We start from the raw sequence: 12614 nt of genomic DNA, 5'->3' as shown, positions 1-12614 counted from the left end.
TGCAGTATAGATTATTCACCTACTGACCTGTGTTCTGTGCTTTGGTTGAAAGTTGATTCTGAATTAACTATATTATGTGTGTTAGAGACAATTAATTTCCAATAGTAATAGACCAGAAAAAAATAAAATTACCTATGTGTATATGCAAAGTGTTCATATATGCACATATGTAACATGAGACTCAGATCATGCTCCTACAAACGAAGCAAAAGTGGAATGTTAATAATTACCAGATAGCAGCGCTAGTTGTATGACATTAAATTCTTCCATTGGAAGACAAAAGTAATCGATCAAAAAACCCCAACCTACCATCTACAAGACAATGCTGGGCAATCAAAGTTCCTTTAAGCTGACACTATTGCATTCTAAAAATCCAGCCAAGTGGGTTTGACTTAAATCATTCGACATCAATTGAAGAGATCAGAGTCCATCTTCTAGCAGACACACATTAGCCGACAGGGAGTAAACCACAACTTTTAACATGAATTCTATCATTCATGACAATCTTCGCAATGACTTATCACAGGCTACGAAGAATTCCAGTGGAGAAAACATTTAAAGGAGGCAGTCTAAGGCTGTTGCAATGAGCTGTGGCCTTCCCTCTGAGCAGCCAGTCTTTCGTGGACAGGTAAGGTTACTCACCAGCAGGGAAGGACTTTTGGGCTCTGCTGTTTATAAGCACATCAGTATTTTTGGTATGCACACGTGTAATTTTTCATATTCCCTTGCTGAACTCTGTGCTACCGCTAAAACGCCTTTCACTTTGGAAAAACAAATCTAAGCTCTTCCCAGAAACCATCTGATATCTCAGAAACAAAATGTAAAGGACCGAAGTTCAGATCTAGTGCTAAATTGACTAATCAAATTCTGTGAAAGCAGGTGTCAGTACTACTACTACTATATTCAGCAAGCCTAGAGAGGAAACTGCTGGTAGTTCATTCTGATCATAAATGCCCAGCTGATACATTCCCAGCACAAGGAAGGTAACTCCTTAACAGTCTTTTTGATTTAAGTAGTACATCATGATCCTATTGTCTATTAGCCTTTGAACATGACATCCAAAGCGTGAACACGGAGCTATGGCCCTATCAAGAGAAGATACTAAGAGATCTTTAGGTTTTAATATTAGTCTAATAATACTACATTTTCCTATGATCCAACTCAGCACGACAGAAATTCTGGACGGAGATGGTCATGGTGAGGAGAGACTTTTCCTCTTTCTTAAATATTACATGAAAAAATTTCCAGATGCTTTTACATCCACGTATGTGCAAGACTTCAGCTATTTTGATGCCACACCTCTCAATGGTAGTTTAATTACTAAGAAAAATTCCTATTCCATTTCTCTTAATTACAGCCTCTTTTTCTTGACAAAGTGCTGAACAATACTGATTTGTCTTAAAGCAGGATCTTTGGTTTCCTTTTCTAAAGGTCTGAACAGATACTAATAGATTATTACAAAAGACGATGCTTCAAAATCTTCTTGCTGCACATGCAAATTGTACTGGATATGATGAAAGAACAAACTAAAAGAGGCCTCGTTCCACTTCAAATGGTAAGTAATTTAAAGGCTTGTTCCCTTCTGATTAACATCTTTTTCCATTCCCCATTGAACCTTTTTTGTAGGCGCAATTTTCCTTATAACAGTCATCTACTATTTGTGCTTAACCATAAAGAACAATATAGCCTTGATTGGAACCTCCAGTCTTAGCACATGTAAATAAATACTGTTTTAGGGGTAATATCAAGGCATCTATAAATACATATAGATCAGTTACTAAACAAATACTATAAGTCAACACTGAATTTGATTTCAAATTAAAACTTGAATTCATTGTGCTCTTCAAATGCATTATACTTGAACAAAAAATGTAGAGAACTTTCTCATTCTGGTGGGTATTTTTTTGGTTTTTATATTGCTTGATATGCAAATAACAAAACATTTATTGTAGTTACAATATATGCAAAAAATTTTCAAACTCAAGCTAGCATTCTGATACAAATTGGATGGAATTTATCGCTCAAATTTTATGCCTAACTCGTAGATATCCAAACCCCAGCAAGCCGCCGAAGGATCCATTTATTAGACAGCTGAGGAAATAAATTCCTCAAGAGATTCATCTCATCTAACTTGGAAACTAATTTTAGGATGATGTGAATCATCCTCTGGAGACACTCATTTCCTTCTACACATTGGTATATACTTTTAGCAGAATTTAACTTAATGTAAAACAGTGTGCATATTGTACAAAACGCACACAAAAAATCGATCATAAAATGTGATGCAGACTTTAAAAAGTCTGCTTTTCAAGAATTTGACTTGTTAGTGCAGTCATCTGCTATAGCAGCCGGACCTCATGAAGTATATAGTGGTTTGAAGCAGCGACTGTATAAATCTGTCCAAACCAGACCCTGATTTAATAGAGTTCAGATCAACCTTGAAAATAGGAAGCTGGAACTATAAACTTGCAAGATATCAAAAGTCAACCAATCAAAGGCAATCATGCTGGCAACTTATTTTTTAATTCAGAAGTGCAAACCTGGACTTAATCAACAAGTACAAGCTCTTCTTACAAATGTTTACTGTGAAAGATGTATGCAACGTGCCAGCTTTACTGCAGGCATAAAAGTAGTTTCTACAGTTTAGCCTCATACATGTATTATGGATGGCAAAATGGACATTAATTTTGAGAAGAAATCATTAAATTACATAATGAGAACTGTGTAGTCCATTAACATGAGTAATATGACAAAACCCAGGTAGTAAGCAATAAATTTACATCTGCAGTCAGCTTCAATTATAAAAATAGCTTTTTTCTAGTGCTGGATATATACCCACACGAACACCTACATCTAAAGGGAAAATTTAATATAACTACACAGTAACAGCTCAATAAGGATGTGCAGTTATTAAGGATGACAAATGTGCAAAAATCCCTATCAGAAGTCCGGAGTATGTAAAAAGCTCCTGATTTAAGAGTTCCGGCATGTGAATGTCAGAGGTCAAAGCAATGAGCTATTAAAGATACTTTCACTTCCTCAGAAATAAAGTGCTGTCTTAGGCTCGGAGGGGAAAGGTTAGAAAAGCTGTTTATCTGCCGCTCCGTTCCCATTCTTCCTTCTGTCAGGAAATCGTACATGCCCTACGCCCCACGCAGGGTTAACCCCGGGTCACGGTCATTCCCCAAGTAAGTGCCCGGCTTTGATTTAAGTGCAAAGACCACATGGCTGCAGGTTGCATTTTCTCAAAACGTACGTGTTGACGTAAAGCTCGGCTCAGCTAAGCCTCGGTGGGATGTAAAAGCGCAGACTCTTCACGTTATTGCTAAAGGAAAAGTGAAGCTGCAACCATCCGTTTCCACAAATCTGGGCAGTCGTTAAGAAAATGTAATTTTTTAGTAGTTAGAGCTAGAATAAAAATTACAAATACATGCTCAGAGCAGCACGATTAACCCATGGGAAACCAGGAGCCACAGGGCACAGGTTCAGGACAGACCGAGAGGAGCATAATAAGCAAAAAGCCACAGCACAAAAATGCCAGGAGACTGCAGAGACGGGGATACACCGCTGGGCTTCGGAGGTGTGAGCAGAAAGAAACTACCCGGAGCTGGAAGGGACCCCAGCTCGTTCGCTGAGATCCAGGAAGCCACTGAACGGTTGCTGGATTAAGTGCAAAGCTGAAGGAAAGCACCTGTCTGCAGGCAAACAGTGGGCAGGGGGAGGTTTATTTACATTGTATTTTAATAAAAGATACTCTATATACAATATAAAAATATTCTAAGTATAAATATATAGATTATATATATCAACACACACACACATATATATTTATTTCTAATATGTCGTCTGCCCCATTCTGAATTTTCTCAGTTTAGCAAAAGTTTTTAATTCTAGTTAATGTAGTAACAGAACCTAGTTTGAAACTTAAAAACCCTTCTGCTTGCTGAAAGGGCTCATTATGGAGAAAAGATCTAGGAACTTGCAGCTCAAAGCTCTAGCTGATCTAGGGCCTCATCATATCTAAATATCAGTAATAATATGTATTCGTATTATTTATATACATAGTTCCATATAATGTCCACACCCATACATGCTGGTTATTTCATGTGAAGAATCACTGTAATAAGAAAAAAAACATTCGTTATGCTTCCCAAGCTACAGGTGACATGTAAGAGTATACCTTTCTGTACAAAATGTCAGATGGCAGATTCATGCCATGGGATAAAATACTGCCGTTGATTTCTTAAGAGGTGTTGTTGAACTTTAATTAAAAACTATGGAGAGGTTCAAACTTAGAGCTGCTTCTGACAGACGAGATTCAAACCAGCCTCATTTATACAACACTTTCATTGGCTTCCCGTAGGGAAAAATATTCAATATTTCTGCATTATTTTTGACAGAAGTCAAAACATCAAAGAGTAAGAATATTAGAACATAAATATTAAGCAAATAATACATTAACACAAATACTAGAACACAAAAAAAATAGCAATGAAGTCTTCAGATGACTAACCAGTTGGGGTTTTTTAACAGCTTGAAGTTTTTAACAAGAAAATACATCAGCTTTATTCCCCAGGTTAGGTGGGCTTGCAGATATCACACAAATGCAGTATACACCCATAAGCAAAGTGCACGCTCTCTATCTGCCAGCCTAACAGTAGCTTCTATGGATTATTGTGGCCAGAACATCACCCTCAGTTTCTGTGTTTTATTAGTTTCTAAAACCAGAACAATCTGTTATTAGACATTTGAGCATGAAAATGTCATGTTGTTTCAAGGAGGTTTAGAGTGAAGACTATTTTATCAGTTATGTTCTTACCAAATTTATCAGTTGAGTGTGGACGATGTCTTCCACCAGTATTGCAGTTTCATGGAGTGGCCTGCGAGCATCTCCTAAGGAAAACCTGAAAGAAAGAGGTTTATTGCAAGGCTATGAAAATGAGTTTAAAAGAAACAAAGTAGGTGGTCTCCAGAAAAATAAAAAGAAAAAATATGAATAATAACAACAAGCTTAATACAATTGTATGTATAGAAATGGATCACTCAGTGTGGTGCGAGGAATATAAACCAAAGTAATCCGATTAAAGGAACAAAAGAGCTGCAAGAATGTATATTAAAGCACATGGTGAGAAAAAAATGAAAAACTGAGGAAACAGAGGAAAATCCAGTTTGTAGGAACATTTGAAAAAAGAGTAAGCAAAGCTGTAGTATGTGCACAACTAGAAGTAATTCTGTATTTATTTGCAGTCCCCTTTGCTTACAAAACTACCAAATATCTATTTTAAAAGGTAAAATGTTAACAGGTATTTTATCCCAAATCTAAATGCTAGTGCTAAGATATGGAAGGAACTACTATGAATCAAAGGTAAACATTTTTATATATAATATATAGGAGGCTCTTAAAGTCTACACGGCAAGATTAAATGACAGGAGGTCATAAAGAGATGATAGTGTTCATAGAATACCGCAAACAAAAAGGCAAGCCACTGCAACAGGCATCATGAAATAAGTAATTGTGATGGACTTTTTGCAAAGCTTTTTCTTCTCTAAGAAATACCAGAGGTTCCTCCCTACACCTGCCTTAACTGCTATTTGTTCAGCTAAAGCTGGGATCACTCCTTTGATCGGGGATGGGGCAGTGGCCGTCACCACCCTATTAAAAGATAGTGTAGGTGCCGCAGAAAATCTGAGAGCTAGACTTTCAGCTTGTAGCACCTCTGACCCACTGCAGAGCCCCAGCATTTCCCACTCAATGCCCCAAAAGCCCTGTGAAACCATTCATCTCAAATTGGGATGGTGGGCTTCAGCTCCAGATCCAGGCAGAGTACAGGGGCACTTCACGGGAAACATCTAAGAGATCCAAGTGGGGCTGACAGATTTACTACTTGTTGGTAGGTGCGTTCTTTCAGGGAGGCCATCAAAGACCCAGTGAAGGTCTTTTAGTATCCAAAACGACTGTAGGTTGCCACCAAACTCCACTCCTCATCAGTCCAGGTCAGTGAGTCCAGACAGTTTAAGCCCTCCCTAAGCCCTACTTCCATCTGGGTAGTTGAGCTGCAGTCTAGAGAAAGGAAAAAGTCTCATTCTACGCGGTTTCCCTTCATCACATAAGGCACAAAAAGATGCTATTTCTTGAATACTGTCTGTACTTTGCTTCTGAAACCTACATTTTCAGTTCAGTCCCACGTAGCAGAAATGGGGAATTCAAGGATTCTAGCTATGGCTCCTTCTTATACATAGGTATCAAAACCCTTCACAAATTTTGTTGTGCCACATCCAACTTCGAAATAATTTCTTTATGTATCAACCATACTAGCTATTCAAGAAGGATGCTATAAATAAGTAACGCTGGGTTTGCCTATTTACTCAGCCATTTGTGTAAGTAATAGAGGATTCAAGAACATCAAAATCCTTCACCTTCTCTTATCTCAGTTCTCTTACTTACATAAAAAAGATGGGCACCTTTTTTTCCACGTTATGATGAACAGGATCAAGAACTGGCTCAAGCATTCTCATATTATCATAGTATACATAAAATTTTGTCCTGGTACTTATGTGCGAAGGACCAGAGAAACATGACTGTGATGGGATGAAGAAGTGCTAAGAAAGCTCTGGAAAAATGAGATACTCCTCTTGCCTCATCTATTGCCTCATTTATCCACACATCTCCCTCTACAACAGCAAACCCCCTTGGTTTCCCAGAACCATGGCAAAAAAAAAAAATTTAAAAAAAAATCAGCCAGAGTCATGGATAAATTACTTCAAGAGATTTGCTCAACTGACTTCCTAACATCACCTGTATGTGTGCTGGTGGGGAGCTGTGGTCTACAGTTGCTTGGACACCTGCACATCACAGCTTTCATAAAAGCTGAATCTCTCAATCAGAAGAAACTAGCTCAGGTCTGCTATCCAGTATTTGTACTTCAGCGTCCTAAAACAGGCACAATGTTTCTGAAATAAAATTATCCAGCAATAGAAGTCTCATGAAAGCAAAGAAATTAATGAAATCAAAGTCATTAACCCTTCCAAAGGTTTACTAGTTGCTCTGGTTTTGGCCCCTACGTATCTGACTTTTGGCTAAATTATTTTTTTAAATTTAAAGCTGTTAATTAGTCTTAAATTGGTCTCAATGGGGCCCAAGTTTGGCTCACTGTAAATACCTTATCATTACATGCATATCAAAATAAAAAAAAAACTATTGAAGTCTTACATCATTACAGTGAAAGACAACTTGCTGTGCTTTCAAATAGTTCCTCTAGGCATTTCTAAAAAAAAATTCTCTCTCTCCTCCTAAACCTGAGTTTTTAAAGTAAAAAAACTTGTACAGTAAAATATATTAATTGTAAATTAAATAGAACAGGCCAAAAATAACACTACAGTTTCTTTTAAAAATAGTGAAATTTTATTTATAAGCAAGATTCAAATCTTCCTAGGTGACTGAATATATCAATTACTTCCTTACAAAAGCATTCTTCTATCCTGCAATAAAATAAAACAATATTTTACCTATAAACAACTAAAGAGTTATATAGTAGGGTTTTTTCCCCTCTAATAATGAAATTATATCCAGTATTCTTCCAAGAGCATTTGAAATTCTAATGATATTAAATTTCAGCTTGATACATGTAAGAGCACAAGAATTACTCAGGCAACATCTAAGTATAACCCACTGTACTGTAATAGTCATAGCATGAGGAAATTACACTCTGTATTTGTTTCCTATCATTTGTCTCTCTTGTTGAGACTATCAGCATCTTAAAGAGATGGTCATGTTTTCTAATGTGTTGTACAGTATCTCTAAAATAAGCACAACTCACACAACTTTTTCTCTGCTATGCGGGAGTGCCCATGTGCATCAATTACAATGTCAGGTACTTCCTAGGACTACAAGCACAGCACAGCAAACAATCCAGATACTATTAAATATTTTATTAACTCCGAATACCTGGATATTGTATAGGAAATACTTATAAAAATAGAGATATTTATTGCCATAGTACACTGGAATGTAAAATAATATTTAAAACATCACAGATTCAAAACAAGTGCTCATATAGGATAAAACCTAAGTATTTATCTTTTTTAAAGTAAGGTGCATATGTAAATTAACAGGAAAACTGATTTTTTTTCTACAAGGTATGTAAAACCAAACAGAATTCAGTTACCACAACCATAACATGTTGTTCATTCTTGCTTATTGGCCTTTTAGTATTTAAAAGTAATTTTTCTTTCTTTCCAAGACTTAAAATGCAAACCAAACCCAAGTGTGTAAGAGAGTAGTAAACTCCTGGTTGCCAGCATTATCATGTTAAACATATATTTCTTTTGTTAACAGTTTTACTCAGCATTCCACATACACAAATGAAAGGGGTTTTGGTTTGCTTTTCTGAGGACAACAAAGTGCAAGAACAAAACTGTTTTCGAGGCAGGATGCTGCCTCTACGCTGAGATGCCCTCCCTGCCTGCGCCGACGAGTCTCTCTCTCAAGTAACGATCAGTTCCCTAAATGGCACGAGAAGCAGAAGAGATGCAATCAAGACGCAGCCCATTGATCTGCGAGGATACAGATATCAAATCTTTTTGCTCCATTCTGATGCAAAAGGATGTGTCAGCTGATGCAGAAACCTGAAGCAGAGAGATGCAAAATCAACTGCACTACTTGATTACATAGAAAATCAAGTTCCAGATGCACCTACTTTCTTCCTCCCTCACTTACACTCTTTCTACCTTCAAAAGTGGTTTCTATCTCAGTTCGCCTTCGTTGTTTTCCCACATAACTTCTGCCAGCTTCTTTCCCACACACAGAAAACTAGATACTGGCATGGTGGTTTCAGCAAAAAGCAAAAACCACCACACCTACCCACAGCTGCTTCCTTTTTCTTTGCAATTGATATGGGATTTTTTAGGCACGAAATAAATGTGAAGCTTCGATACTTGTTAATTGTATTTGTACAGCATTTGATATATTTCTTGATTTTAACACGCTTATAGGGTAATACTCTTTAAGATACCAAACACAACCTTTTTTTACCCCTTTCTGCTACCAGAGGTAATAATGACAAATGCACAAGCAGTTAAAGTAATAAACTCTTCCTTTTTTTTTCTTCACTTTTGCCATTTTACTTCTCCATAGCAGAATAAACACTAAACTAAGAGTCAGGGAGCTCAGATTTTTGCCAAGTTACAGAATACGATGTAGGTTAAGAACCAAAAGAAACCCAAAATTTGGTGCCCTTGCTTCTGGGAACTGAAACTGAGCTTGATGCTTTAATATAACTTACGAATTTCATTCCACGTGTGCTTTGCTTTTAACGGTTCATTAGAGTCTTTTAAAGAACCTTCCATTCACTAGAAGTGTACATAAGTCTTCCTATGAAACACATAAAAATTCTGTTGAAAATACAAAAGAGCTGTTTCCCCACAGGTAAATACTGAAGAGGAAATATATCAAAAAATAACATTAGCAGTGCATCAAAACAGTAAACGGTATGAAAGACTGTCCTGATAATAGAAGCATCTACCCATTAGACATGTTGTACAATAACAAAGTCTTCTCAGAAGATCTAATTTCAAAGGTTTCTCTGTTTTAAGGAAACATTTTTACAAGGGGGTGATCAACTTACCCAGATTTTCACGGGAGGATTAAAATAGTAGCATGGAGAAAGAAAAGACTGCTGCAGCTCTTTTATTGTTTACTTTTAGCTTCTATTTCTAATTTATTTAAGTTCCTGTAATGATGTTTCCAGGCTCATCAAAAGGGTAAATGTCCAAGCCACCAAATGCCTACATGAAGCATCACGGCACACTACGTGTAAACACGCACGCACATACTTGGCACGTGCTAAGGTACGACAGCTCCTCATGGTGCAGGGACCTACGTCTGTAAGAACCTCAAAACCTGGGGCAGCTACAGAAACAGATAAAGCCCTTTATTTGCTCCATTGCTCAGGGTTTGAAACGCCTGCGCGAGGGATGGGGCCAGGCACAGCACGGGCTTCCTTCGAAAACCCTGATGCGGAGCTCTCCAGGTGGCCGGACCACCAGGAGAGCAGACTGGGGAGACGGAACGCCGCTGCGATCTCCCGTCCTCCCCAGCCTTGCAAAGCTGTCCTGGCCAGAAAGGAAGTATAACCAGGGTGGCTGGGAGTGCTCTAAGCTAGAATAAATAGTTTCCCTTACCGGGGCTTCTGTTGAGTTCATACCATAACAAAGCCGCCCCAACTCACGTGGAATTTCCCACCTTGAATAAATTTGATGAAAGTAGCCTAGGAAAAGCATAAAAGAAGTGAGGTAGACTGGTGGAAAATACACATATTTTTTTTTTCTTTTCAAAAAATCCTTAACAATTTTCCTTTTCTGTTTCTACATGAAGGATTTGCAGCAGCTGAGGTGGGACCTCCACACTTGAGGAGCATCTGAAGATCTCTGAAAATCTCCACACTCTTATGCATCGGAAGATCTCACGTAAGGCAAGCAGATACTTCTCCTGTCCTCAACACGGAGCTATTTACTTGCTCCTGCCTGCATCTGGACTGGGACCGTGGGTCACAGGGGTCCATGCAACAGAAGAGACCTGAGTGGGTGCACACCGTGTATATGGGAGCGTAGCCCGTGAGTAGGAGAAGAGGTTTGCGATCCACATATCAAAGCAGCCATAAATCTGGGCTGGATACTGGAGACACCAGAGGGTCTGCGAGTTGGCTACTGGAGGGATGAGGAAGTCCACGCCAGCTGCTGGGGAGACTGGGGCTGGTTCAAGAGACCCACCCGCGTGCGTGTCCCTGCACGTGAGGATTGAGGCTCTCCAGTATTGAACGACCGAGCCTGAGGCTACCAGATTCGGCAATTCCTAACTTCGGAGAAGTATCAGACTCAGACTAGGTGGGTCTGTGAAGGCGAGTATTTGCATGTGGAGAAACACATGCAAAAATATACTGAGGAGATTCAAAAGAAATCAGAGGAGCTTGGAAGTTATTCAGCCAATACACAATGGGAAACTAGAGACTAGACTTAACTCACACTTGTTGACATCTGAACTTGAGTGTCTGTATCAGCAAGCTGATTCCCACCTTGCATTTTTATCTGACCAACCAAGCAGAATATGATCGAGATATATTATATTATGATCAAGATATATTATATTATATTATGATCGAACATATTATATACGCTCATCACATACAGAACCAGCTAATTCACTGTCACAAACCTAAAACCAGGAAAGGATCCCAGAAAATCACAGAGGACAGATCAACTACTAGATATATTTAGACTGGATAATATCTGGGTTCACGTCCCCTCAGTATTGTAGGAATACACAGAAAATTTCTTTTCTGTCAGCTGTTGGGCAGGAATACATTTGGAATATGCAGCATATTAATTCTCAGAGATGTTTCCATACTATAAGCAAGTGTCCTCCTAAATATATGAATTCTTAGAGACCTGACAGCCAGGTGGTGACAAAGAAAATCAGTTTTACAGTACTAAGCACAAGAACATCCAGAAAACTTCCAGCAATTCAAACACCAGAAGGACATGCACGGCAAATCACTAAAAATCAATAAAAACAAACTTTGGAAAATCAGTAATACAACATACTGAAGTAATTCAGCTTGGTGCCATAAGTCGCTGACTATGAAGACAAAGATAAAAATATGGAGATCTGGTTCTTTAGAAAAATTGGGAGACTACAGGTTTCTTTCTGATGAGCATGGTAATGAGCCTATTATTGCAACAGACATCCCAGAGAAAATAAGATAAGGATAGTACCTTCTTCAAAGTCTCAAAAGCTAAAGCTAGCTCTTCCCTCTCTATTCTGTTTGCCATGGCTGTTGCTGAACAAATTAGGCAGAAGTAGAGTCTGAAAGGAAAGAGATAACTGGTGCCAAACCAGAAAATTGATTAGACATGCACAGAAGGACACATTGTACGGAGAGTGGAAAAGGAAAGGAAGAACAAAATCCGGGAGGAAGAAATTGCCCAAAGTGAAAGGATGATTGCAACAGCAGAAAGAGGGGTAAACAACGAGGTCTCAAAATTATTTCTATTTTATGTTAAGATACATTGTATCAGAAAGAGATAACATGACAGATTGTTGTTTTGTAGACATTGTTCCTTCCTAGTATTGTCAGTGAAGTTATTAAAGGGACAGTTATTTAAAAATTAAATTATTTTGCTTGCTTATTGCCTTAGTTTAATGAAAAAGGGAACGACTTAAAGCATTGAGTTATGTTAACTAACCAGCATGTTCTACCAGCGCTACTTAAAAATGCACTGGAATTTATATTGCTATTTTATATGTTTATCTGCTCATCAGGTAACTTCCACCAAAGCCCATTTAAAAAGAAAAGGTAATCTTCATTCCAATCAGAGTTCATAGTTAATACATTTATCTGCTTGGATTAATGAAAACAAGTTTACATAGGTTTCATACGTCACGCTGAACACAGTCCTTTACCACAATTTAATGAGAGTATGAGAGAGAGAAAGTCAAACTGCAAGAGGTAGCTATGCTAGCTTTTTCTTTAAGGTTTAGAAAAATGACACCGAAGTTACAATAAAAACAAGCATTCAAAACCTACAGCAATTTTAATACAGAAATTACAAAAATTAGG

General features: G+C 38.0%; 1 protein-coding gene across 1 annotated transcript in view; it reads right to left on the bottom strand.

Annotated features, from left to right (window-relative positions):
- Positions 1-12614, bottom strand: part of SUPT3H (SPT3 homolog, SAGA and STAGA complex component) — a 281477-nt gene that overhangs the window by 132889 nt on the left and 135974 nt on the right. The window contains exon 3 of the mRNA XM_049819342.1: positions 4820-4904. Within this exon, the coding sequence (XP_049675299.1) occupies positions 4820-4904 (85 nt within the window). The remainder of the gene's footprint in view (positions 1-4819; positions 4905-12614) is intronic.

The sequence above is a fragment of the Accipiter gentilis genome, chromosome 16, assembly GCF_929443795.1.
Source record: "Accipiter gentilis chromosome 16, bAccGen1.1, whole genome shotgun sequence".
Lineage (NCBI taxonomy): Eukaryota > Metazoa > Chordata > Aves > Accipitriformes > Accipitridae > Astur > Astur gentilis.
The sequence above is the reverse complement of the archived record's forward strand: the minus strand, read 5'-3'. Positions and strand labels throughout refer to the sequence as shown.